Source organism: Vicia villosa, unplaced genomic scaffold, assembly GCF_029867415.1.
Source record: "Vicia villosa cultivar HV-30 ecotype Madison, WI unplaced genomic scaffold, Vvil1.0 ctg.002872F_1_1, whole genome shotgun sequence".
Lineage (NCBI taxonomy): Eukaryota > Viridiplantae > Streptophyta > Magnoliopsida > Fabales > Fabaceae > Vicia > Vicia villosa.
Genome location: NW_026706053.1, coordinates 68,362 through 93,923, shown reverse-complemented (window position 1 = coordinate 93,923; position 25,562 = coordinate 68,362). Strand labels below are relative to the sequence as shown.

General features: G+C 35.4%; 1 protein-coding gene across 2 annotated transcripts; it reads left to right on the top strand.

Moving 5' to 3' along the window:
* The first annotated feature begins 13,609 nt into the window (after positions 1 to 13,609).
* On the top strand, positions 13,610 to 24,616 carry LOC131639964 (uncharacterized). 2 transcript variants are annotated; one of them, XM_058910384.1, is made up of 15 exons: positions 13,610 to 13,765; positions 15,640 to 16,176; positions 16,283 to 16,559; positions 16,949 to 17,247; positions 18,528 to 18,710; positions 19,189 to 19,944; positions 20,204 to 20,298; positions 20,393 to 20,452; positions 20,570 to 20,658; positions 21,179 to 21,730; positions 21,970 to 22,044; positions 22,334 to 22,404; positions 22,489 to 22,546; positions 23,101 to 23,359; positions 23,575 to 24,616. In XM_058910384.1, exons 2-15 carry the CDS (start codon positions 15,764 to 15,766, stop codon positions 24,264 to 24,266), a joined length of 3,879 nt encoding a protein of 1,292 aa, XP_058766367.1. In that variant the 5' UTR covers positions 13,610 to 13,765; positions 15,640 to 15,763; the 3' UTR covers positions 24,267 to 24,616. The 2 variants fall into 2 exon arrangements, with proteins under 2 accessions (XP_058766367.1, XP_058766368.1); XM_058910385.1 differs by having other exon boundaries at positions 13,620 to 13,753.
* Positions 24,617 to 25,562: the final 946 nt, after the last annotated feature.

The window sequence follows — 25,562 nt, the reverse complement described above, 5'->3', positions numbered from 1 at the left end:
CTAGACAAAACTAGGTCAAAACTAGTTAGTAAGTTCAAATGGTGAATGAAGTTAGAAAAATGCAATCAAATGATGGAAGTCAGTAGCTACTAACCTCTAATAGGTGTCTAAACAATCATGGAACCAAGTCAAGAAGTCTTATACAAAATTATAGGTCATTTGGACAAGTTATGATACAATCGCTAACTAAAAGCAAGTTATTTACATGTAAGAAAGGAAATTTGAGCAAAATAAGAAGACACGATTTACAAATCTAATTCCAGGTCCTAAAACCTCTTAAACAAACCTAGGAATGTCCTCAAAAAGTATTAAAATCATTGTACAATTGCATCATCATTTACGGGCAAAAACAAACAACAAACGTACATAAACGCACAATAATCGAACGCTAAAGGAACTACCCTAAAAATCCTACTAAAATTTAGAATCAGAACTTCCTCTTTGATACATGACATCCTATATATCCCTATTGAATGTACACAAAAAGGAATGGAAAAAATCAGTTTGCAAGTTATTCAATCAAGCCTAAATGCACAAGGTATCTAAACCGAAACAAAATCGACTACACTTTAGAAAATAGTCCATTAAAAATACCAAGATAAGTCCTAAAATTATTAGAAAAATATTACAATTATCTACACACAAAATAATATCTAAAACATATTTTTTCACATTTTTTATTGCAATAGAAAATGATTTATCAAGCCAAAATTGTGAGAGAAACAAAGTCGAAAATAAAATCTAAATCTGCCTGAACTGGGGGTGCATTAGCAAAAAGAACATGAACTGAAAACTACTATTGGCGCGCTGGGCCCAAAACTAGGTGGTGTAAAAACGAAAACAGCTAGGCCCATGTGTTCAGAAAGTCTCACGGCCCATGTTTCATTTTGGTCAGCATGCACTAATTTATTCCATTAGTTCATTTCAATTTTTACTCAGTATTGTTACTATATTTTTTTACAGTATGATTCTTTATTTGTGACACTTAACACACACCCATATCAATTGGACAGTCAATTCTTTAAGTTACTAAAAGACAAAAGATAACTCTTAACCAATTAGAACTCAACAACACACATGCCAATGATTGAGAAAAGACAAAAAATGCCAAAAAGCATGGGAACATACCCACTGATATCGCGCCACGTAAGGGAGGGAGGAAAACTAAAAACGTGAACACACAGATGCCGGAGCTCTGCTCCGGTCATCTTCTCCGATCAGGCCGACGGCGGAGGTGGACGAAAATTACCAGAAATGCAAAAAGCAAACACCTTTCCACTCGTTTTTTCGCACTGATTACGGATCTGCAATTAGTTCCTTCTAATTCCTACCCTATCATTCGAACCGAACCACTTTCTAAAAACTCTAACATTCAAGATTCTCCCTAAAATGCACAATATTATTACCAAAGCAATCCTTATGCTACAAGGAACTCAAATATGCGATCCACACATTCATAAGAGGTCTATATCACGCAAACAGAATACATGCTCAATGAATATGCAACAACTTCGATGCAAACATGGTGGTCTAAATCCTAACTCAATCCCTGATGACGGGTTCCAGGCCTATATGCTTCTAAAGCAATGGAGAGAGTCACTTACTTGGAGAGATATTGATCAAGATTTGAGGAGATTGCTTTCTTTGTTCCTTGAAGGAGATGATGATGATTATGAAGCACTTAGGTTTGATGAAGATCTTGGATCTTGGAACTGAGTTTTGAGAGGATGATGATGAGAGTTGATCAAATATAGGTGATGAAGTTGTTACAGTATGGTGATAGAAGCCGTTGCGTCGTTGTTGCTCATGGAGAAAGAATGATTAGAGTGACGGTGCAGCTACGAGACTCTGTAGATCTTGGTGTGAACGGTGACCATGGGAGCTTGATGGAGATGGCAGTGGTCACAACGATTGAACGGTGATGATGAGAGCGCAAGGTTGATGGAGTATGATGTTTGAGATGGAGATTCGTGGTGGTTGTTGTGGTGGTGATGATGGCGAGAGTGAGAGAGAGAGAGATGAGAGAAGATGAGTGTGAGGGTCCTCTTTTGTGATGAAGTTTTCAACTTATATATGTGTGTAGGGTATTGGATATTATGGTGTGGATTGTTGTAGTGTAACATTTCTCTTTAACACTTAGTGAACAAGTATGGCATTTGCAGCAAGTTTTCATGGGTCTTTCACGTGTAACTTTCTATGCATGGCTATTTGGAGAATGTGATAATGATGTGTGCAAGAGTGTGGCAGCAAACCTGCAGCCATGGTGCCTCATGCAGAAATTATTCCATTCCATGTCACTCACTTTAGAGTTCTCTAACTCCTTAACCAATCACCCAAATGCTTGAATCTTGGTCTCATCATAAAGATGGCATGTAAAGGATCAAGATTGGTGTTGGAAATGTCTTGAGAAAATGCTTAGAAGTGTAGAAAAAATGGTTAGGAACTCATGGTGTCACCATTGCCCAGGGCGTGCGCGTGGATGCCTTGTTTCATGCCCAGCAATATGCTACGAGGTACTTTTGTGTGATCACTACTTTGAGCCCTTCTAATTCACTTAATACACATCCAATTTCCCTGATTCTCGTTTCACTGGATAGAGGGCGTGGTAAAGAGTAGAAATGCCTCAAGAATGACTTCAAAAGATCTTCATAACGTCTTGAAATTCAATTGGAAAATGGCATGCCACGTGTTTGATCAAATGCCTGCGTCATGCCCAGAATTTTGCCAAGCAACATGACTTGATTCAGTGACAATCTTCCAACTTCCAGTCTTCATATCTTTAGATCTAAGCATCCTTTGAAGAAACTTCCAACTACAAACTTGTAGTAAGCTACGAGATGAACATTTTTTCTGTTGAACTTGTTTTGAAATTATGCCTTTATCCACGTGTAATGATAGCATGAAGTGGGCTGACCAATCAACTTGAGAACCTCCAAAATATTTTCTAAGTCTAGAACTTTCCTCTTATGGAAACTTTCATTTTTCAACTAACTTTCCATTTTTGGTAGTTTCGACATTTTCTTGATTTTATTTATTTTCATGATTTTCTTTGACCGATTTTTTTTAAAAAAGTCAATATTTGACAATTGACTTTGACTTTGACCAAAAAGTCAACATTTTCTGATTTTTCTGATTTCAGATGAATTTCCCGGTTTCTGCTCTAATTCTCAATCAGCTTTCAACCAAATAAACTCCAGTGAATGATATCTCTTCGAGACGGCCATATTTCACGTCCACAAACATCTCCTGATTAAATCCTTGAGCTTTGATTTGGAGAGAATAAAGCCCTGATTTTAGGAATATACTGATGGAAATAATCCTTTGTAATCAGACTTCAGACCCTTTCTTCTGAACCAAGCGATTTTCTCAATAAGAGCTCTTTATGTCACTTTTCTTGAGCAGTAACTGTGATATGGATGAATGTAATGGATGAATGGCCTATATGAGATATGCACATGAATGTAATGTGAAGGCCAAATGGGGGATAAATAAGTGGGCAAATTTTGGGGTGCAACACCAGTAACCTTACCGATGACAGTAACTTTACTGTTGGCTTATTTCCAATCACCTGATTGATATATCCTGGTAACCTTACCGATGACAGTAACTTTACTGTTGGTTTATTTCCAATCACCTGATTGATGCTTCTGGTAACCTTACCGATGACAGTAGCCTTACTGTGGGTTTATTTTCAATCACCTGATTGATGCTTCCGGTAACCTTACCGATGACAGTAACCTTACTGTTGGCTTATTTCCAATCACCTGATTGACATATCCCGGTAACCTGACCGATGACAATAACCTTACTGTTGGTTTATTTCCAATCACCTGATTGATGCTTCCGGTAACCTTACCGATGACAGTAACCTTACTGTTGGTTTATTTCCAATCACCTGATTGATGCTTCTGGTAACCTTACCGTTGACAGTAACCTTACTGTTGGTTTATTTCCAATCACCTGATTAATGCTTCCGGTAACCTTACTGATGCCAGTAACCTTACTGAGATATTCTTCCCAATCGCCTGATTGATGCTTTCCGGTAACCTTACCGATGCCAATAACTTTACTGATGATAGCAGCCTTACGGAGATATTCACCCGATCGCCTGATTGATGTATCCCGGTAACCTTACCGATGATAGCAACCTTGTTGTTCAGTTCACTCATAAACAAACTACGCATATGCATAAGCATAAGCATTATCCACATTACCAAGCCGGCATAAGCATAGCCATGGTGTAGGTGCAAATATGGTTTAAACAGGTTCAATAAGGAGATAAAATCTTGGGATTGACGTCAGCATCAGCATACATACATACATACGCATTAGCATACGTATATCATCTAGCGCGTTCACATACTACAAAAGCCCAGTTTTCGACCCACGTGTCGTGAGTTTCCGACCCTCATGTTGTGATAGGTGTATTTTCCGACCCCACGTGTCGTGAGTTTCCGACCCCTCGTGTTGTGATAGGTGTATTTTCCGACCCACGTGTCGTGAGTTTCCGACCCTCGTGTTGTGATAGGTGTATTTTCCGACCCACGTGTCGTGAGTTTCCAACCCTCGTGTTGTGATTGATCTGTTTTCCGACCCACGTGTCGTGAGTTTCCAACCCTCGTGTTGTGATTGAGGTGTTTTCCACCCTCGAGTCGTGAATGTCCGACCCTCGAGTCGTGAGTTTCTAAACATATCGTTTCCTTTCCGACCCTCGAGTCGTGAATATTTGGCATGCTACTTTCTCCGACCCTCGAGTCGTGAGTCTCCAAACAAATGAATCTTTTCCATGCAGGTAAGTTTGCTAGAACTATAGCAAATGATTTCTCTTATGCAGGTAAGCTTGTCCGAACCAGGGCAAGTAATCCTAGTGGTGTAGGTGAAATTTGTCCGAGCCAGGGCAAACGATCCAAATGGTGTAGGTGAAATTTGTCCGAGCCAGGGCAAATGATCCAAATGGTGCAGGTGAATTTATCCGAACCAGGGCAAATGATCCAAATGGTGTAGGTGAAATTTGTTCGAACCAGGGCAAATGATCCAAATGGTGCAGGTCAACTCGTCCAAACCAGGGCAAGTGATCCAAATGGTGTAGGTGAAATTTGTCCGAGCCAGGGCAAACGATCCAAATGGTGTAGGTGAAATTTGTCCGAACCAGGGCAAATGATCTAAATGGTGCAGGTGAAATTTTTCCGAACCAGGGCAAATGATCCAAATGGTGTAGGTGAAATTTGTCCGAGCCAGGGCAAATGATCCAAATGGTGCAGGTGAAATTTGTCCGAACAAGGGCAGATGATCCAGATGGTGCAGGTGAGCTTGTCAGAACTATGACGAGTAATCCTATTGGTGCAAGTGAGCTTTCTAGAGCTATAGCAAGTGATCCTTTTGGGGTTCACAAACTACGGAAACTTACTAGAACTATAGTAAATGGGGTTCACAAAATACGGAAACTTACTAGAACTATAGTAAGTGGGGTTCACAAACTAAGGAAACTTACTAGAACTATAGTAAGTGGGGTTCACAAACTACGGAAACTTACTAGAACTATAGTAAGTGGGATTCACAAATTGCGAAAGTTTGCTAGCAATATAGCAAGCTAATCAAGTCCTCGCTATGTAAGACTCAGGCTTTAGCAGGACGGTTCTTTTCCCTCACACTCGAGCACAAGGTTTTACAAAGGGTCCTCAATTGGGTTTATCACATTAGTCCCTCGGTAGTGATCTTCTCCAAGACATCATCAATAACACACAAAGGTTTTATTTTTCTTTCCAGAGTTACTAACATACTTCAACTAGCATAACTAACGATCATGCATCAGATGGGTGGGGAGGGGAGGGGAGGTGAAGGGATTTTTTTAATCAGATGGGTGTTTGGTTCAACGAGGGGAGGGGAGGGGAAGGGAGGGATTTTAATTAAAAATATGTTTGGTTCAGGAGGGGAGGGGAAGGGTTTTATTAATAATTTACATTTTTATCCTTATTACTTATATAAGTGTTACAATATGATATTCAAATGTGAAAAATTTATACATATTTTTTTGTTAGTAAAATTTTTAATATTGAATGACTAAAAAGTTATAATTTACTACATAACGTTAAAAAATTGAGTTCACTTAATTTGAATAAAATGTTCAAAAACAAATTAAACTATATGTTGATAACAACTTTGAAACCGTAATGAATTATTTAACACATAAAATACATAAAATAATTTATTATTAAATATAAATAGTTTAAACTTTTTAATAAAATAAATAAATAAATTAAAATGAAAAATTTAAAATTTGATATAAAAGAAAATATGATAAGATACATAACAAAATTAGAAAAAAAACATAAATAAACATAAAAGAGTTATAAAAAAATCACAAAAGTGAAATGATTATGATTTATATTAAGGACAAAAATTTCAAAATAATTTGAATGTAGAGAATAATTATAATAAGTTGATAGAAGCAATCGAGAAAAATCACACAGAAGAGAGCAATAATACAAAAGAAAATGAATAATTTTAAAATATTAAAATTAAACTGAGGATATTATAGTAATTATAATAACTTTTAAAATATTAAAATTGAGATTCCCTCCCCTCCCCTCTAAATCCCTCCGATTTGGAGGAACGCGAAAAGTGTGTTTTGGAGGGATTTTGCTCCCCTCCCCTTCCCTCCCCTCCCCTCATAAAATTTGAACCAAACATATTTAATTAAAAATATTCCCTCCCCTCCCCTCCCCTCCCCTCCATCTACCCCGAACCAAACACACCCTTAGGGTTTGCCCAATCCTACTGCCCATTTGGCAAAGAATATTAACCCTTAATTAATTCTCTTCTCGACCCGACTAAATCTATTAGTCGCATTAGACAAGAGATAAAAAATATGAAATTTAAAATACATTTTATTTGCTACCCGCGACGATCGAATCTATCGGTCAGAGTAACCAGCAATACCTCGTATAATCCGTTAACTATAATGATCAAATCTATTGATCATCGCATCTAACGGTGACATATCAAATCAGCGTTGTACGCCCAAATCTTAAAACACACTAAACCACGAAACTACGGATTTTCATCCTTTTCAATCAGGCAACTCAAAATGTCTTTCAAATTACAACTTCTAAAACTATGATAGGCCATTCAGAAAGCCTTAAAACCATATCACATCAAATTCAAAGGCGTACAACCCTGTGCCCGAACTACGTTGACTCTGATTCTCCATAAGAAGTTACGTAGGCACTTGGCAACAAGGCGAGTCCCCTTCCCTCTAAATCTCATTTTTTCCCGATTTGTTTCCCTTGATTATTAATCCTTGAAAGCATGAACCTTGCCTTAATAATTTTAGCCATAAAACTGTTACCTTAGATTCAAAGCCATATGAAAGGGTTGAGGGTGCCTAACACCTTCCTTCGACCTGATTATAATAATCTTACCCCGATCTCTAAACTGCGTAGGGTTTCCTATTCGCCCTTCAGAATAGGTGGCGACTCTAAATGTTTAATTTTTAGGGCAGGTTGCTACAGCAGGCGACTCTATTGGGGATGAACACTTTTGGTTAATTATTATGCTCCTAAGGCTTAAGAGGGTTTAGGTTTTTGGGCGAACTTTTTAGGTTTTGGCGAACATTTTTTTAGGGTTTGGCTAATTTGCCAAAATTAGGTTTTGGATTAGGATTTAGGGTTTTTTCATTTTTATTTAAATATTTATTTATTTATTTACAATTTCCATACAATTTCCATTTACAGTCATTATTTACGATAATTTAAATATTTGTCTACTTTAATATTGTTGTTGTACTGCATTTTTGGAGTTATAAATAACAGGATTTGGAGATCAGGTTCTTTTAAATATTTAAATTTTATTTATTTATTTATTTGCAACCTTATTTATTCACTGCAATTCATTTATTTACCGCAATTCAATTAAATGTTTATTTATTTGAATATGTGTTATTTTATCGCATTTTTGGGATATATAAATTGCTGTTAAACCTAAGCGTGGGAATTATATTTAAGACCAGAGGGGAATTACATCGCCTACGAGTCTTATTATAATTCCACTCAAAGTGGGTTGAATATCCGGAAATGTCTGATACGAAGCTTGACTTTGTTGAGGGCAGGACTTGGTATTTAGCTGATCTCTCTGAGAACCTACCCCTAAAACTCGAACCTCATGGATAAATGAGTTGTTCTAAAAATCCAAAGAGACAAAAAGTCTCGGCGGCTACGAACGACCCCATGAGACCTTCTAGAACATACCAATGGGAAGGGTAGGCACCCTAAGTCGTTACGTCGAACCTATGAGCCTAGGGCCTATGTGCTTACGTGCTTATTATATATGTGCAATTTATATACTGCGAATGCCTGCATTTTAATTTTTGCAGGTATTCTTACGCGTTCCCTGGCCTGCAGGGACTCTATTTCTAAGACCATGTCCTTCCTACGAAGGACACTTTCATTTATGCACGTTGATTGGCCTCCCGATTGCCATGAGACTTAGTGACTGCCATGAACAGTCACCCCGCGCCTGCATCTACACACTCCCTAGCCCGTAGGGATCTTCTTTCTACATCTTTGTATTTTTACAACTACGTGTTCTTCCCACGAAGGACACCTTCGTTTATGCACGTCGATTGGCCTCTCGATGGCCATGAGATCTAGTGACTGTCTTGAACGGTCACTCCGTGCTTACATCTACGCATTCCCTAGCCTGTAGGGAGTCTATTTCTAAAATCGCATCCTTCGTACGAAGGACAACTTCGTTAGCATACGTCGATTGGACTCTCGATGGCCATGAGATCTAGTGACTGTCCTGAACGGTTACTCCGTGCTTTCTTCTGCGCACCCCCTAACTTGTAGGGTTTGGATTTTCATTTATACATCTTTCATCCCTAGCTTGTAGGGATTGCACTTCATCTGATATCGTCCTTAGATAGGTTGTGTTCCGCATAGAGAACCTTCCCACGAGGGACAACTTTATTGGTACACGTCGAACGACCTCTCGATGGCCACGAGACTTGATGACTGTCTTGAACGGTCACCAGCCACTACCTTCTGCATACTCCCTAATTTAAGGGATTTCCATTGGCGTGTCATAACATCTATCTTGCAAGGATTTCACGAGGGTATAAAGTCGCCTCTAAGGCTATCCCTAGGATTATACGTCACACGTCTGCATTGCATACACGAAGTCATAAAAAAAAGGAGTCTCTCGCATACGCATGCATTCGCATTTTCATGCATTCATACACTTACATTTGCCTCTTCGCCGGCATCCACACTTACCGTGCTAGCCGGTTTCCCGAAACTCACGAAGAAGACCAAAGAGGATTATAAACTATGGAGAAAAGAGGAACGAGCCTTACTAAGAAAAAAGAGGATGCCCTTCGCCATAAGTTACATGTCCGTGGCTTTTCATAACAGGATCGTAAATACAAAAAAAGGTTGTCATCGAGCAAAGGTTAGTTCAACAAAGAAGTTCCCTCATAGATACACTCAAGGTGTATCTAGTCATTAAGGGGTTCATCTTAGAACATACAAAGTTTACTCCAAATGGCAACGACGATGGCCCAAGTGGCAATGTTTGAGACGGGAGTTTTACTCTAAATGGTACCACATGCATTTGCATAAGTCGAGTCGCATTTGAATTGCATTTAAATTGCATTGATTTGTATTTGAATTGTTAAGATGATGAGATGTTTGTTGTGACGTGATGTTGAGATGTTATTGTGATGCATTGATATTATAATTGAGAAAATTGAGTATGTTGTCATAATGGATTATTGACATTGTTGTCGTTTTGTAAGTTGTTTAGTGATGATAGTTATCGTAAGATGTTATGTGATAAGAAGTTGTGATATATGTATGATCCTTACCATGCTTTGAATATTATCATACGTTTCTTTATAATGAATGATATCTCACCCCTTCTGTTTGAATGTTACCCTCCGTTGGTAACGTGCAGGTAACAACGTGGAGTACTCGTTTACCTATTAGCTTGAGTCGGTGTGTCTATGCTATGATACGTAGCACTCGGTAGACGTTTATTTGTTTTGATTATGTCGTTATGCCTTGCCAGATTTTGTTGTTGTTCTCTTTATTTTGAGACATGTTGGATATTGTTGCCTTGTTGGCAAAGATGTTATGATTTGGATTGTCTTGTATTTTGAATTCCGCTGTGATGTTATAAAGTTGTTTGGATTTAAATGACTAATGATGTATACTTTCCCTCCGTTATAAGTGTTATGTATCTTATATATGAGCCTGCATGAGATTTGTTTAAGTTGATATATGTGACGCCTCGAATCATGATGTTGTTTTGAGATTTTTGCACTCTGATTTTCCTAGTAATTACGGGGTAGATTTGGGGTGTTACAGACTAGCCTTGCTTTTCTTGGCCTCCAGGGAGTGCCAATCCCCGTGGAGAGGAGTACGGAGTAAGGGAGAGCCGATCATCAAAGGTTGCGGCTTCTCAAACGGCGGGAGGCGGCCTGGTCTTCACGACAAAGGGCTTCAAGACTCATACCGTTAATGTCTCCGCAGGGAGAGCGCGAACGACAATAATTATCCAATGCTCCGATCCTTTCATTTTGTTGGTAGATCAATGTGTTGGTCTGTTTGAGCTCCACAAACATGGCTGCAATGGTCGCGTCGGTGTTGGGCGGCACCAAAATCAGCTGAAATTTATCTGGCGTCTTCTTTGGACCTTTGCGGGTTTCGATGTATTATACGCCATTGTCGGCCGCGTCATCGGATGAGGGGGAAACGGTGTGACCGTCTCTCTTTATTGGGGTGCCTTCCTCCAAAAATAGCGTCTTATTGCCATTGTTAGCGTTACGGATGAGAGAGACGACTGTTTTTCTGATCATCGATGTTATCATCGTCTTGACCGGCCATGATCGGTTGCTGAGATTTTTATTTTTATCTTTTAGTTTCAGGGAAAAAAGATGGGGAAACAAGTTTTTCTACAGACGGCGCCACTGATCTTATCGATGATCAGAAAGTGTGGGTGGTCAGCAAAACGTTCGTAGGCTTGAACGATCAACGGAGGAGGGGGTGTACATGCAAACCCTGCGATGCTTAAGTCAATTCAGGTGAAGAGGTAAGTGAGAAAGGGTTTTGAATTGAATAGCTGGCCCCATGTAGAGCAGGGTATATATGATGAGCCTCTAGCGCTTGGTCAATGGTCTCCATTATCGATTGAGTGTCCAGGCCCATAATGGATGACTGTCAGGATTCCAGCGTGAAAGTAGGAATTAGCAGCTCGTGCTCATCGTTATGGGTCAACATCCCCACAATTCTTGGATGATGGATGAACTTGCCTGTTACGAAGGACAAAACAGTTTCGCCAGTCACGTGAAGCGTGATGGTGCAGTTGGTGACGTGTCTTGAGATGAGGAGCATGCGGGGAATGTGTTCTCCACTAGTCCCAACGCATTGGGCCAACACTTTGGGCCATCCTTGTCGTAGAAATGGATTGAGCCAACACGCGCGTGTGTGTATATATATATAATTTTTTTTATGTATAGATTAAAATTAATATTATATTATTTTTTTTTATGTATAGATTAAAATTAATATTATATATAATTATGTTATTGAAATTAATCTTGATACAATTCTATTACTTTTAAAATTATTATAAATTATTGAAAAAATTGAAAAATACGATCTATGTAATAATAATAATAATTTTTAATTTAACTATTAATTTTGAAAAAAGTTTATCTTGTTTGATATTATTGAATGAATTTAAATTTAGGTGTAGTTTTTTATGTGTAATTTTGATGACTTGTAGTGGGCAAATAATATTAAATTTGTTAAAGATTTGGTTTAAAAAAAGTTTGTTATATTATTTTTACAAATTATAATTCTTGAGAGAAAATAAATTTATAAATATAATATTTGTTATTGATTGTTAGCGAAGAAGTAAAATAAATAGTACTAATTAATAAAATTTAAAATTTAATGAGAATATTGTAAATAAGGAAATTTCTCTCTCTCATATATTTATCCAAGATATATATTTAAAACAAGGTTGTATTTGTGTTGCTGGTAATTACGCCAATTATTTATACATATATTTCAAAAAGTACTATCTTTGTTTTTTAATTATTAAAATATTAAAATTTCTTATTTATAATATTTAAATAACTGACGTAACTTACATCTAGATCAAATGCATTAAATATTTTATAAATTATATAGTAAAAACTTATTTATCATAAATAATGGAGGGAATAATTTTTAAGAAGCAATTTTTTATTTATAATATTTTAATTAGTTTTCATATCATTTTATATTTTCTTTCATTATAAAATAAAATAAAAATTAACTTTAGTTAATATTACCATAAATAATACCTAGAACTTTAAAAAACACATTTTTTTTTAATAAATCAACATCTAAAAAAGAATATACGGAATACTAATTTTATGACATTTTTTAATTTTCAACAATACAATGAATTTATTACTCATGTACAACGAACCAATTATTTTCTAGATGATTTTTGCTTTTTTTAATTTTTTCCGCATATAACAAAAAAATATTTTGTAACCTAAGAATACTTGAATAAGATGATAATGTCTCTTTCAATTTAACTAGAGGTTTTGATTTGAATTCAATTTTGAGCAGGCAATAATATTAAATCTATTGAAGGAGAAATTTATTATCTATTGTAATTCTTTTTTGGGGTCAAATTGTCTATTGTAATTTTACGCGGCTTGAGACATTAATCTTCTCAATTACGCGCAAAATATATTTGATTTAAAAAAAAATATTTTCCATAAATATTAAATTAAATTGGTAATCTAGAAAGCACCTAAATTTATATACATGATAATAAAACTCCAAAAAAAATCTATTTTGTTTAGAATAAAAATAAATCCACCTGTAATTATTAAAGCTTTTTAAGTAATTAAAGAAAATTTAAATTTCACTATAAATAAAAAAAATTTAAATTTCGCTATAAAAAAGGAAAAATCTAAATTTACAAATTTATAGTATTCCTATAGGAAAAAAAGTTACATTTATAGTATTTATAAAAGAAAAACATATATACACACATATATGGTAGAGGCTAAGAAAAAAATCATGTATATCCTTATTTTTTTAATTAAAAAAATCTAAATATTCGTTTTTCTTTTTCGGAATTCAAAATTCATATATATCCCAATGTAGATTATTATTTAATAAAGTAATAAAACGGGTTTTACTATAAATTAACTAAATAAATACAAAAAAAAAAAAAGCAAGATACATTTCATAAATATTAGTCAAAATTCATAAAAATATTCTATAATATGATAAATTATGATAATTATTATATTAATTAAAAATAAGCAAGATACATTTCATAAATATTAGTCTAAATTCATAAAAAGATTCTATAATATGATAAATTATGATAACTATTATTAATTATTACTAAGTTCGTATTTATATTACATCATTGAAGATTGATGATAGATGATAGCATAGCATAACATAATCACATGTAACTCTATGTTAATTATACCGTATTGATTTTTGTATTGACGAAAACACCCTTTCTAAAACATATATTTTAATTTTGCAAAATTATGTACCAATGGGTAAAACCGTAATATAAACTCGGGCCAATACATTGCCGATCAAAACACCAGAGGCTCGTTTCGTCCACCATGGCTTCGTAGCTTCAAGCAAAATCAAATTCTAACACGTTCTTCAATTTTTCCCCAATTTTCAAAATTCGTTCTGCAATTTTCAAATTCAATTACACCATTGTAAGATTCGAGGTATATTTTGTGTGGTTGTTCGTGTTATCATGTCAATTTCGAGCTTGATATTGTTTTGTTCATTTTTCAATTTCAAGTTCTAGGGTTTTGATTTTTTGATTGGGAATGGATTTTAGCTTTATCAGGATAGTTTGTTGTTGAATTCTTTGTTTCTTTTTGTGTTGATTGTTTCCTTAGGGTTTATTCATGTTCTTAATTCTCTAATTTTTTTTTTTTTAATTTTTGATTTTAAGTTTTGAACTGAGATTTGTGAAGTATAGGTTGAATAGTATCTGCTTGCATAAAGTAAGTTGAAACATGTGCAAATGAAGTTATGTTGTTGGTTGAATCATGATTTAATTTGATTTGTTTATTTTTTTTATCTAAGTAATTTATATACTGAAATTAGAGATAAGAAGAAAAGCTTAAGCTTGAAGCTCAACAAGAGGACTAGGATTTTTTTTTTTTTTAATATTGTATGGTCATTCCATGTTATGATGCTAATGATGCAATATTCGGAGGAAAAGAACATAATAGAAGAAGTAGACCGATCTTAGTGCATGTTTGGTTCTGCAGTGACGGAAATGATTTTGAATGAAATGATTTTGCTAAATTGATTTTACTTAGAAATGTGAGTTGAATGTTAAGTGATTTATATTTGGATACATTTGCATAAAAGTGAGTTGAACAATATATTCCATTGTAAAAATCATGTTTAGATTCAAAAGTTATAAATCTTAGCTTCAAGTTAGAATCATTTTTGGAGGCAAAGTTAATTATACTCTAGAGCTACCAAACATGTTGAAATCAATTTTACACCTTCAGAATCATTTCTAGTTGTCCCAAACGTGGAACCAAACATAGGCGTATGTTTAGTGTTGGAAGGAAAATCTGTAACCAATAGCGTGCTGCATGTTTTCTTATGCGCTGACAAATTCAGCTAGTAAAACTCAAATGTTTTGATGGGTTCATTTTTAAAGTGAATGTTGGGAATGTTTATAGTTTCTTGATAGCAAAATGTTTATTGTCGTGAGATTGACTACCTGTTTTTTTATTGGGAAGATGATAATGAAGTCTAGTTAATGGGGCCAGGGCTTGTGTTTGAAATTCAGACGATAATAAATTGTATTAACTGGCGTTAGAAATTGAAACCGTAAATGGTTGTAGCAATTAGTTTTTGAAGTGGAAACATTAAGTTGTAGAAGTATTTGGTTTGAATATAGTTTGTTTTGCCGAAATCTTTATAGCATTTGTCATAATAATAACGTAGATTTCTTCTTGATGCTGCATTGAGCATTTATGTCTATTAAACTACGTTTTTGTATGGTATCATTATTAGACTCGTGTAAGCCAAGTTTAGTTGTGTATGAATATGTTTTATATTTACAATCAATGCGACTTGCTTGAGATTTGAGAAGAAGCTGCATCATGTTTTATTTTTCGTTCAATAATATTCTGTTTCAAAAGATTTCTACATTTATATCAAAAAGGGCTTCTAATGGTGCCAATGAGACTTGAGATAATTGTATCACATCTAACAGCTTTTTTTTTCCTTAAAATGGATTTTTTTTTGTCAAAATATTTCATTGTTCATAATTAACATGTAATCTAGATATCAGATAGCTCATTTCAACTTAGTACTGGGCCATTATGCTATGAGGTCTTTGTATTATCAGTCTTGAGGGTATTTTCTATGAAAATGAAAATTTGTCCTAGATGTTAACTTTGAAATTGAAATGGTGCAATATGCAAAAAGCTGATAGTTTGGTATAAAAATGGGGACCAGGTCCCATATAGAGCTGAACCTCTCAACCCTTATATTTAGTGTCCACATGGATATCTCTACATCATACCCAATGGAGTTTGATTTTCTGTTAATATTTTGATCCTTTCAGGTACACGTCCAATTGTTCCCTTGTAAATCAGATTTGCCCTTTATGTGCTGTAGTACCACATCTGTGTAATGCAACACTCTCTGCTCTGTAGTTTTTGTTCAAAAGATGTGGGGAAATTAGTGCAATGGCAGCATCCACCAAGTTTGACGTATCTTCCACCAGCCCAGATAGACCTCTGTACACTGGGCAGCGAGGATCCCACGTAGCTGCTTCAATAGATAGATCAGGTAGCTTTCGCGAGAGCATAGAAAATCCAATTCTGTCTTCTCTTCCAAACATGTCAAGAAGCAGTTCTTCAGCGACTCAAGGGGATGTGATGAGCTTCTTCAGTTGTGTGCGTTTTGATCCAAAGTTAGTTGCTTTAGATCATAAGTCTAATCGTCCAATGGATTATAAACGCCATGTCAGTGCTGCACTTGGCATTTCACCGGATGAATCTCCATCCAGTTATGCAAAAGGCAAGCAATTGACATCCGTAGTACCGGAAGATATCAAAAGACTCAGGGATGGGTTACATGCTAACTTTAGGAGGGCAAGGTAGTTCTTTGAATGTTCTCTTACTTGTATTGAAGTTTTAGCTGTTTTGTACCTCTCAACTTGCATTGAAGTTACAGCTGTTTAATATCATTGTACAACTCAACAGGGATCGTGCTAAAATGTTCAGTGAAGCCTTATCTAGATTCAACAAAGATTTTCCAAATATAACTTCAAAGAAGAGATCTCGAGCAGACAGTTTTTCTACTGACCGTTCCAGTTTTACATTAAGTGATCGACCAGTCTTGGGCCCCAGTATTGGTAAGGTTGGAGTTCATGGTCATACAGTCATAGGCAGTTTCGAACATGACCAGCAAAAGTTGGAAGAAAGAACCAAAAATGCTGTTCCAAACAAGCGCACTAGAACTTCTTTGGTTGATGTCAAGGTATGTGTATTCGTTTTCTTTGTAGCTTCTTGCGGGAATTAACTTTTTTTATGTCTGTAATGAACTTTATGTTATTATGTGTTGCATTGCATCTATGGATTTCCAAAACGGGTCGGTTTAGTTCCCTTATAATTTGTTTTTTCCGATTAGAATTTGAAATGACAAACTTGTTTCTTATTTTCTTGTTTTTATATCAAAAATAAAAAAACAGTTTTTCAAAATAGTTCTTAAAAACTGAATCCAGAACACAATCAAAGAAGCACACCCTTTTATTTTAGTTTTTACAACTTTCTTTGCACTACTCTAGTCTATATAGTCAGATTCCATATTAACTTGGTATGCTTCAAACTCTGTTGAGTAAAACTTACTTGGGGCATGTTTAATTCTAGATGGATGTGCGGACAAATTCACTCGTCAGGTCATCTGGGATTGTAGATAGAGAGAAGGATATCGTACGAGTTGCTAATAATGGTACAATTCAAGGCGAGGAACGAACTTTTCCCATTGGAGGTGATGGTTGGGAAAAGTCTAAAACGAGGAAGAAGCGTTCTGGCATCAAACCCGACGGGTCTCAGAGTACAACATCGGCAAAACCTGTTAACATTTTCCAGGAAACTAAGCAAGGAATGCAACAAAGACTAGCTACTGATGCTCGGTCAAAACTGAGTAACGATTCTCATTCTTTCAGGTATGAATGTATTTGTGTGTATTTATTCTGTATAAACAAATAATTAGCTTGTATATACTCCCTTGGTTCTATATAATAAATTATTGTTTAGAATAATGATAAATAAATTAATTCATGATCTTTATATCTGGAAATGAAAGTTTTGGTAAAATAATAAGACAATATATATGGGGAAGATTTATATCTTACTTTTTCCTATTTATTTATTAGCTATAAATTTTATGCCTTAGTAACTATGAATAGATTATTATAGTTTTGGACTTCAAGTATCAGAAAAGTTTCAGTGATTGTTCTTGGAATTAAAGTGTTCCTTGTCTAAATTCTACAGGGCAGGCTGTAGTATTGCCTCACCGTAAATATACTAATCACATTTAACTACTAATTAAACTTTTATTCCTTATATCATATTCCCTTCATTCCACAATAATGAACCTATTTGCAAAATTGACACTTTCAATTTTAAAGGTGATATTAATTATATTTATTTATCCAATTGTACCATCTAATTAATACTGCATGCTCCACCACTCACGATTCAATGTATTCTACTTTGCATTTATGGTAGTAATGGTAAATGCACATTACTTGATAGGGTTAATTTGGTAAAATTATTACTGTCTCTATTTTAACTATATATATATTTTTTAATTTGTGAAATTGTCAAATAGGTCGATTATTTTGGGATGGAGGGAGTATTATCTAATGCAAAAATGTAAGATTAAATAATAATTGTATAATTAGTTGAACAGTTTGTCAAAAATTGTTAATTTTGGTTTAGATTCAATGTACTAATAGGCATTTTCTTTTATCATTCAATATAAAACATTTTATTTTGAAAATGTAATTTTAAATTACTTTTTTCCTATTATTAATTATAATGGCAATTTTTTACTGGTGATAAGTTGACCAAATTGCATAAACACTTAATATAATAAGAATGACCAAATATGGTTTTGGGTATATACAACGCACTCATTCTACCAATGATAATTTGTTCGATTCTCTTTCTTTGACGGACAAAGTGCAATACTGAAAAAATAAAAGAGAGAGCTGTTGTGGTTTTTTCCATTTATATTGTTAATGGTGAAAGGCTTCAAACCCATCTTTTATATATAAGTAGATATTGTTGTGAGGGATTATGCTCTCTGATTTTAAGGATCTTCAATGGAAGATATCATGTAACAGTTTTTTTATTTTTCTGAAAAAACAAATTCCTGTTTGTTATCTTTATAGTGTAGGCTATGCTACGTATATGATATTTTTTATGTATATTTTTGTAGGTCGGGCCTTTCTAATGTAACTGCTGGAGCTGGAAAATCAGATGGCGTCTCTCAACAAGTTGGGTTAGGCACACGTGTTTCTACTCCTAGAAATGATGCCGATAGCAATTCTGCAATCAATGATAGGCGGGATCGTCCTGTTAATTCAGACAAAGAAAGGATGAATTTCAGAGCCACTAACAAGTAAGCACTTAAGAGCCTTTGGATTTATTGCTTTCACAAATAAAACTTTCTTTTATCCTTAGCAGCCTTTTTCTCCACTTTATGTTCAGATTGCCTGTTCCGTGCATTTGTGGGGTTGTTCATTTGCTCCATTTCTGTGTATTTGTTGATTTTTATAAATTGTGATTAGCATTCATAGTTACCTTCGTTATGTTTTTATTCTTTAATTGACTGGGTGTTTTGGATTAAGTAACTGCTTAAGATATGAGTAAGTGTCGGGCTTCATCTTTTTAGAGAGGTTTATGTTAGAAATTTGTTGAGGGATACGGTGACTTTGCTATGTTGATGCTGAAAACTCCTAGTTGTATACTTCCTTTATATTTCTTAAAGGATGACCTCTGTCTTCTTTTCCTCTTTACTCTTCCCTGTTTTGATATTTTTTATATATGTTCTATAATTTATAATTGATTTAGTCTTTTCAATTATTTTGTATACCCAGGGCAACTGTCCGTGATGAATTTAATTCAACTAGCCCTAATTCAAGTGTAAAATTGAATACATCTGTTCGGGCACCACGATCAGGTTCAGGAGTTGCATCGAAGTTGTCACCTGTTATCCACAGAGCAACTGTTCCTAATGATTGGGAATTATCTAATTGTAGCACTACCACCAAGCCCCCTGCTGGTGTTGGCACAAACAATCGCAAACGTGCAGCATCAGCACGTTCATCTTCTCCACCTGTTATCCCCTGGCAGAGGCCACAAAAGAGCTCCCGCACTGCCAGAAGAGCAAGTTTTATTCCCGTTGTTTCGAGTAATGCTGATTCCCCTGTTTTGGATTCTGTATCTGATGCGTCTGGCAGTGATCTTGGGTTAGGAGTTGCCAAACGTTTGTCTGGTGGTTCTCCCCAGCAAATAAGGTTAAAAGGGGATCCATCATCTTCAGCTGCCTTATCTGAAAGTGAAGAGTCAGGGGTGGCTGAGATGAAACCTAAAGACAAGGGCAGGAAACCAGATGAGATAGACCAGAAAGCTGGACAAAATGTTCAAAAGGTTTCTAACATGGTGCCTCCAACGAAACGAAATAAACTTGTATCCAGGGAAGAACATGGAGACGGCGTTCGGAGGCAAGGAAGGACAGGGCGGAATTTTCCTGCTACAAGGTCATTGGTGCCAATGACATCTGAGAAGCTAGGAAACATAGGGACTGTAAAGCAACTCAGAAGTTCAAGACTAGGATTTGAGAAGAGTGAAAGGTTAGAATCTTTTCTAAATCATTGCTACAGCCTACAGAGCCTGTTTTTTACGTTAGAAAAAAAAGAAAATATACCTTTTTAAACAAAGATTTATTTATGCAAGATTTTTCCCCTCAGAAGCTAAGCATAATAGCTTTTGTAACATGCTCTGAAGAAAGTATCATGGACTTGTTTTTTTTAAAGCTTAAATCATTGGACCCTAGGCTATTTGGCAATTTATATGGGCACAGGCTAAAATCTTATTATGAAATCCATGCAGCAAGGCAGGTCGGCCACCAACCAGGAAACTTTCTGATCGGAAGGCATATGCTCGTCAAAAGCACTCAGCAATTAGTGCATCAGCAGATTTCCTTGGTACTGATTTAAGTACCAATAAAAAGACATTGAAGTCAATTTTGCATTTGCAATACATACACATTATTATTCACTTTTGATTTCATTGGTTTAGTTGGGCCAGAAGATGTACATGAAGAGCTATTGGCTGCTGTAAAGGGTCTTATCGACTCTGGTATTAATCTTTCTAAATACTATCTAAATGTGATACTTTATTTTTGACAGAATCTAAATGTGACACCTAAATACTTGTTATCTGATGGAGTAGTTCTGAATTTTGTTATTCCTGCAGGTTGTGCTTTTTCTAGCCAATTTTGGAGGCAGATGGAGCCTTTCTTTGGTTTGATAATTGAGGAGGATATTGCATACTGGAAACAGAAGGTATCAATCCTTATATTTTTAGTGATTATCAGTGACAGTTATTGTTACTGTTCTTTGTAAGAGTTTGTGTTGGGTCAAATGTCAGCATGACTCTTATCTCCCTTACTCATGTTTAGAGCCTTCAGATTTAAGAAAAGAGCACTATACAAAGGTGCTTCAGATTTGTCTTTTGTCCATGATACTATTGCACTTAGGTAGTCTTTGGTTGATTATTTATAACTTATAATTTAATTTTTACATAAATAGATACGTATTTCTTTTCTCTTGAATCTCCTGAATCCTGATGTTACCTGAAACTATGGATTTGGCTGTTATATTATTGTATGTGTGTATTTTTATATTTATGCCGTATACATAATTTTATAATTTGATATATATTAAAAATTGCCTCAGTTCTTGTATACATTATATTTTGTTGTTAGTTATGATAATAGCATGATTTAGTTGATCCGATTTTCTTAGACATACCTGTAGTTGAATTATTTATTTGAACTCCTGTAATAATTCATTCATCTTTCAGATAAATCTTGAGTCAAGCGGATTGACGCCAACTCCAGTTTCTTCAAATATAGATGATTATGAAGCTGCTGCTAATGGGGTTGGGTTGATGGTTTGTGGAAGAGATATTGCACCTGATGCTCAAAGGGGTGCTGGAATTGTTAGTGAGCAATTGCAGATAACTAAAGGGGATTGTAATGTAATTCCCCTTTGTCAAAGGCTGCTATCTGCTTTAATTTCAGAGGAGGATTGCAGTGGAAGTGAAAATCTCAATTTTGACGCGTATGATACCCAATTTGAGACAAATGGAGAATTTGAACTGAACCGTTTGGATAACCACTCACTAGCTAACTATAACTTCACCAGTCATTCTGCTTGCAATGGTTATAGGACAACTGAGAAGCCAGAACATGATGATACTAGAAGTGATGTGGTAGATATTCCATCCAACGGGTTGCGCTCAAGCCAGAAGTCGCCTATCATAACCTCTTCAGAGTTGGAATATGATGCCTTGGATATAAATGACAAGATTCTGTTGGAGCTTCAGAGCATTGGAATTTCCCCAGAACCTGTGGTAAGTCACTTTCCTAATAACGTCAGTGCTATTTTTCATGACATCTCATAGTGAGGAAATATAAATATTACCAGGTTTGATTAAACTTTATCTGTTTTAGTTTATTCTGCTGTACTTTCAGCAGACTACTGATCAATAGATCTAATGGTTTATTTTTTTCAAGAAGTTCTGTCTGTTATTGTTAAATGTTGTATGTTTTTTGTAATACTTATTTTCTTTTTCTCTTATATTTTTTGTAGCCTGAAATATCGCAAACAGATGATGAAGGAATTTTCGACGATATCACTAGGTTAGAAGAGAATTATCAAAGACAGGTACTTACAGATGCTGAAGCTAAGTTATAATGTACACTAGTAATAATTGTTAAATGTTTTTTTGCCCATACTTTTTATCCGTTATGTAATTTCTTTTAACAAGTGGATATTTAAATTTTGCTTTCCAAATTCTTGTTAATATGTAGATTAGACTTTTTTCTCAAGCAAAGTTGATCAGGCTTACAAGTTACAACTGACATCTGATTTATAAATTTAATTCTGAACTATATTGATGTAATGTTGATATTATGTAATTGATGTTGTAATTTTATTTTCATGTACACCATAGATTTCCAAGAAGAAAGGCTTGCTAGAAGGGTTATTGAAATCTGCCTCAGTGACCAAAGAATGTCAAGAAAAGTAATTGAACTCCCATTTATGCCCTGATAATTTTCTGAACTTAACTTTTGTTGCTCATTGTTGATATAAAATTTTGATTAACAGGGATTTTGAACAACGCGCTCTAGACAAACTCGTTGTAATGGCTTATGAAAAATACATGGTAACCTTCTCAACGTTCGATATTATTTTTTGCATATAATGACCTGATTTACTGTTTTCAATTGTATTTTTCCAACCTAGTCAATTAACCCCAAGACCAAAAGTTTATTACAATGGTTGGAAGGGGGATCTTTGCATTGGACTGGTGGGTATTGGGTAGTAAAGACAGAGTGAAAACATGGTCTAGCTTTTATTATTCAAGTATGCAGCGGGAAGTAGAACAAGGAACACATTATATGCAGGGCGTTTTGTTGAGTAGTGTGGATAGCCCTAAATGAATCTGCTGGAATGTATCAGATGTGTTGGTGATATCAATCTTCTTGTATGACTTGTGTGGATTGTTGAGGTTATGGAAACCTACCTATTATTTTAATGTTTTATCAGAGAAATCAAAATCCATACTCTGCTTGGTTATCTTAATTAAAGTTATTAAAATTGTTTGAGAGTAAGAGTTGAACAATTCCATAGCCAAATATAGATGTCATCATATTCAAAATATTCATTATTTTATATTTATTTTTCATTGAAGAATAAATTGAGATTATTGGTTGGCAGGCTTGTCGGGGCCGTAATCCCTCAGGTGGGAGAAATACAAGCAGCAAAGTGGCCAAGCAAGTAGCATTGGGATTTGTTAAACGGACATTGGAGCGGTACCATCAATTTGAAGATACAGGCAAGAGCTGCTTCAACGAGCCTTTATTCAAGGACATGTTCTTTGCTGCTTCCCAAAGGAGTAGTGTTCGGCTAGTAGATGGCATAGAGGCTGAGTCTGCAAAACCACATGCTTCTTCCCGTTCTCTGGAAGCAAGAACAGGTGTCTTATTCATTATCTTCTTGAATAAATGGTTTAATCTAATATTTTGTATCTTTTGTGTTTTCAATCACCATCTTAGCCAAAGTCTCACACGGCTTTAAGCCTTTAAGTTATGCTTGTTTGTGCAATACCTTGTCTACTCTCCCTGATCTGTTATATACAGGGTTTTTTTCTCCGGATTTTGTTTTTTAATTTGTACATATTTCACTCTTCAGGTTCCATTAGTTCACGGAGGAGCCCTGCACAATTTAGTCCGAACATGAATAATCATGATGTCAATTTATCAGATATTTTTCCTGTTATAAATAATTCATCTGAACAAACTAGTGGGAAGGAAGATCTTTGGTCAAACAGGGGGAAGAAAAGGGAATTATCCCTTGACGATGTTGGCGCTTCAAGTGGTCCATCGGGCATTAGAGGTTCTCTATCAAGCAGCACAAAAGGAAAGAGAAGCGAAAGAGACAGAGATGGAAAAGGGCAGAGCCGAGAAGTGTTATCCAGGAACGGAACTGCCAAAGCCGGTAGGCCCACATTATCTAATATTAAAGGAGAAAGGAAACCAAAATCAAAGCCTAAGCAAAAAGCAGGGCAGCATTCTGTTTCTGTTAATGGCCTCCTTGGCAAGCTATCCGACCAACCTAAAGCAGCATTGCCATCTGTTTCAAAATCAAATGAAATGTCTACCAATAGCAATGCCAAGGAAAAGAACGAGTCTGCCGCGGGTGAAGATGAACACGAGGCTATAGATTTGTCGAACCTGCAACTACCTGGAATGGATGTACTTGATGACCAAGGTCAGGATATTGGTTCGTGGTTGAATATTGATGATGATGGATTGCAAGATGATGGATTTATGGGCCTTGAAATTCCCATGGATGACCTTTCAGACTTGAACATGATGGTTTGAAACAGCTTTCTATGTATATTACATACCAATGACAGGAAACAAAGTACTTTAAGTAATGACTAGTTACAGGAGATGGTCTTATGGCTAATCCTATCCTTAATTAGGTTATATAGATTCTTTGGTAGATTATCCTCCCCCAAGTTTTTTGAGTTACTTTCAGCTGTTTCGGATTTTGCTCGTTTTGAAGTTCATGACTTCCAGTGTAAAAATCTTTTTGTTCAAGTAACAATTTAGTATTCCCAGTGATTATAAGTTAGCAAACACTGTATCCTGGTTGTAGCTCTTATAGATCAGAGAACAAGGCCTTTGTACATACATTTAATATTTTAATAAAATCAGATTTTCATTTACTGAAACTACTCCCAGCCACCCACCCCACGCACACACACAACAAGTTTTTTGCTTTGGTATTTTGCAGATGAAGCTGTCAAGCAGTTTACCATGCTTCGCTTGGTGCTCATTCAGAATTTTTCTGAAGGCTTCCTGGAGAAATTGACGACTACGTAAATATGATTATTTTGTGTTTCATCAAATAATGAGTATGATTAGTTGCTGTCCTCCTTGTGATACTCGCATATGGACAGATTCTTGTAATCTATCATTCACTGTTCAGGTCTCTGGCTGACTATTTAATACTTGATTTATTAGCTACAATTCTTAGGCTCTTGTTTTGGTTTTAATTGTTTTTCAAAGTGAATCTGGAATTCAGTATTACAAATTTTCCATGATCTTTGTAACAATCAATATGTAAAAGTTGTGCCCAGGAATTTCTGATGTCATTCCAGTTGATCTTATTGCTATTTCTTTAGTTGGGTGAGTAACTACATCTAATAATTGCAGGGCATGGAAAGAAACTTATCTCAAATGTTTACAGATATGATCCTCCTTTTTGAGAAATTTATTTGCAACGGAGTTATTATCAAACAAATGGAATTGAACTGTTCCTTTTTTATATAGGTAAGTAAGCTTTGAATCTTGGCTTTCCTGACATTTTATTTGAGCTCTTATCTGTGGTTATATATTGGAAGTTGCTTCTCGCCTCTATGTTCTAAGAAACCCATAACTTTTTTTGCGACAATTTTTCCTTTCTCCGAAAGGATTTGTCCAGACAGTATTTTTGTGGGTTACATATATTTGGACTAGGTTTGTCAGGATGTACATTTTTTGAAGTTTCCAAAAGCAGATCTTTTGTAAGAACTTTCAATCTTCATCTCTCTCACTCTAACACACTCCCTCTCTTTCTCTCACTAACATTCCCAATTTTATACTCAATCCAACTATCCACGCACTATTTTG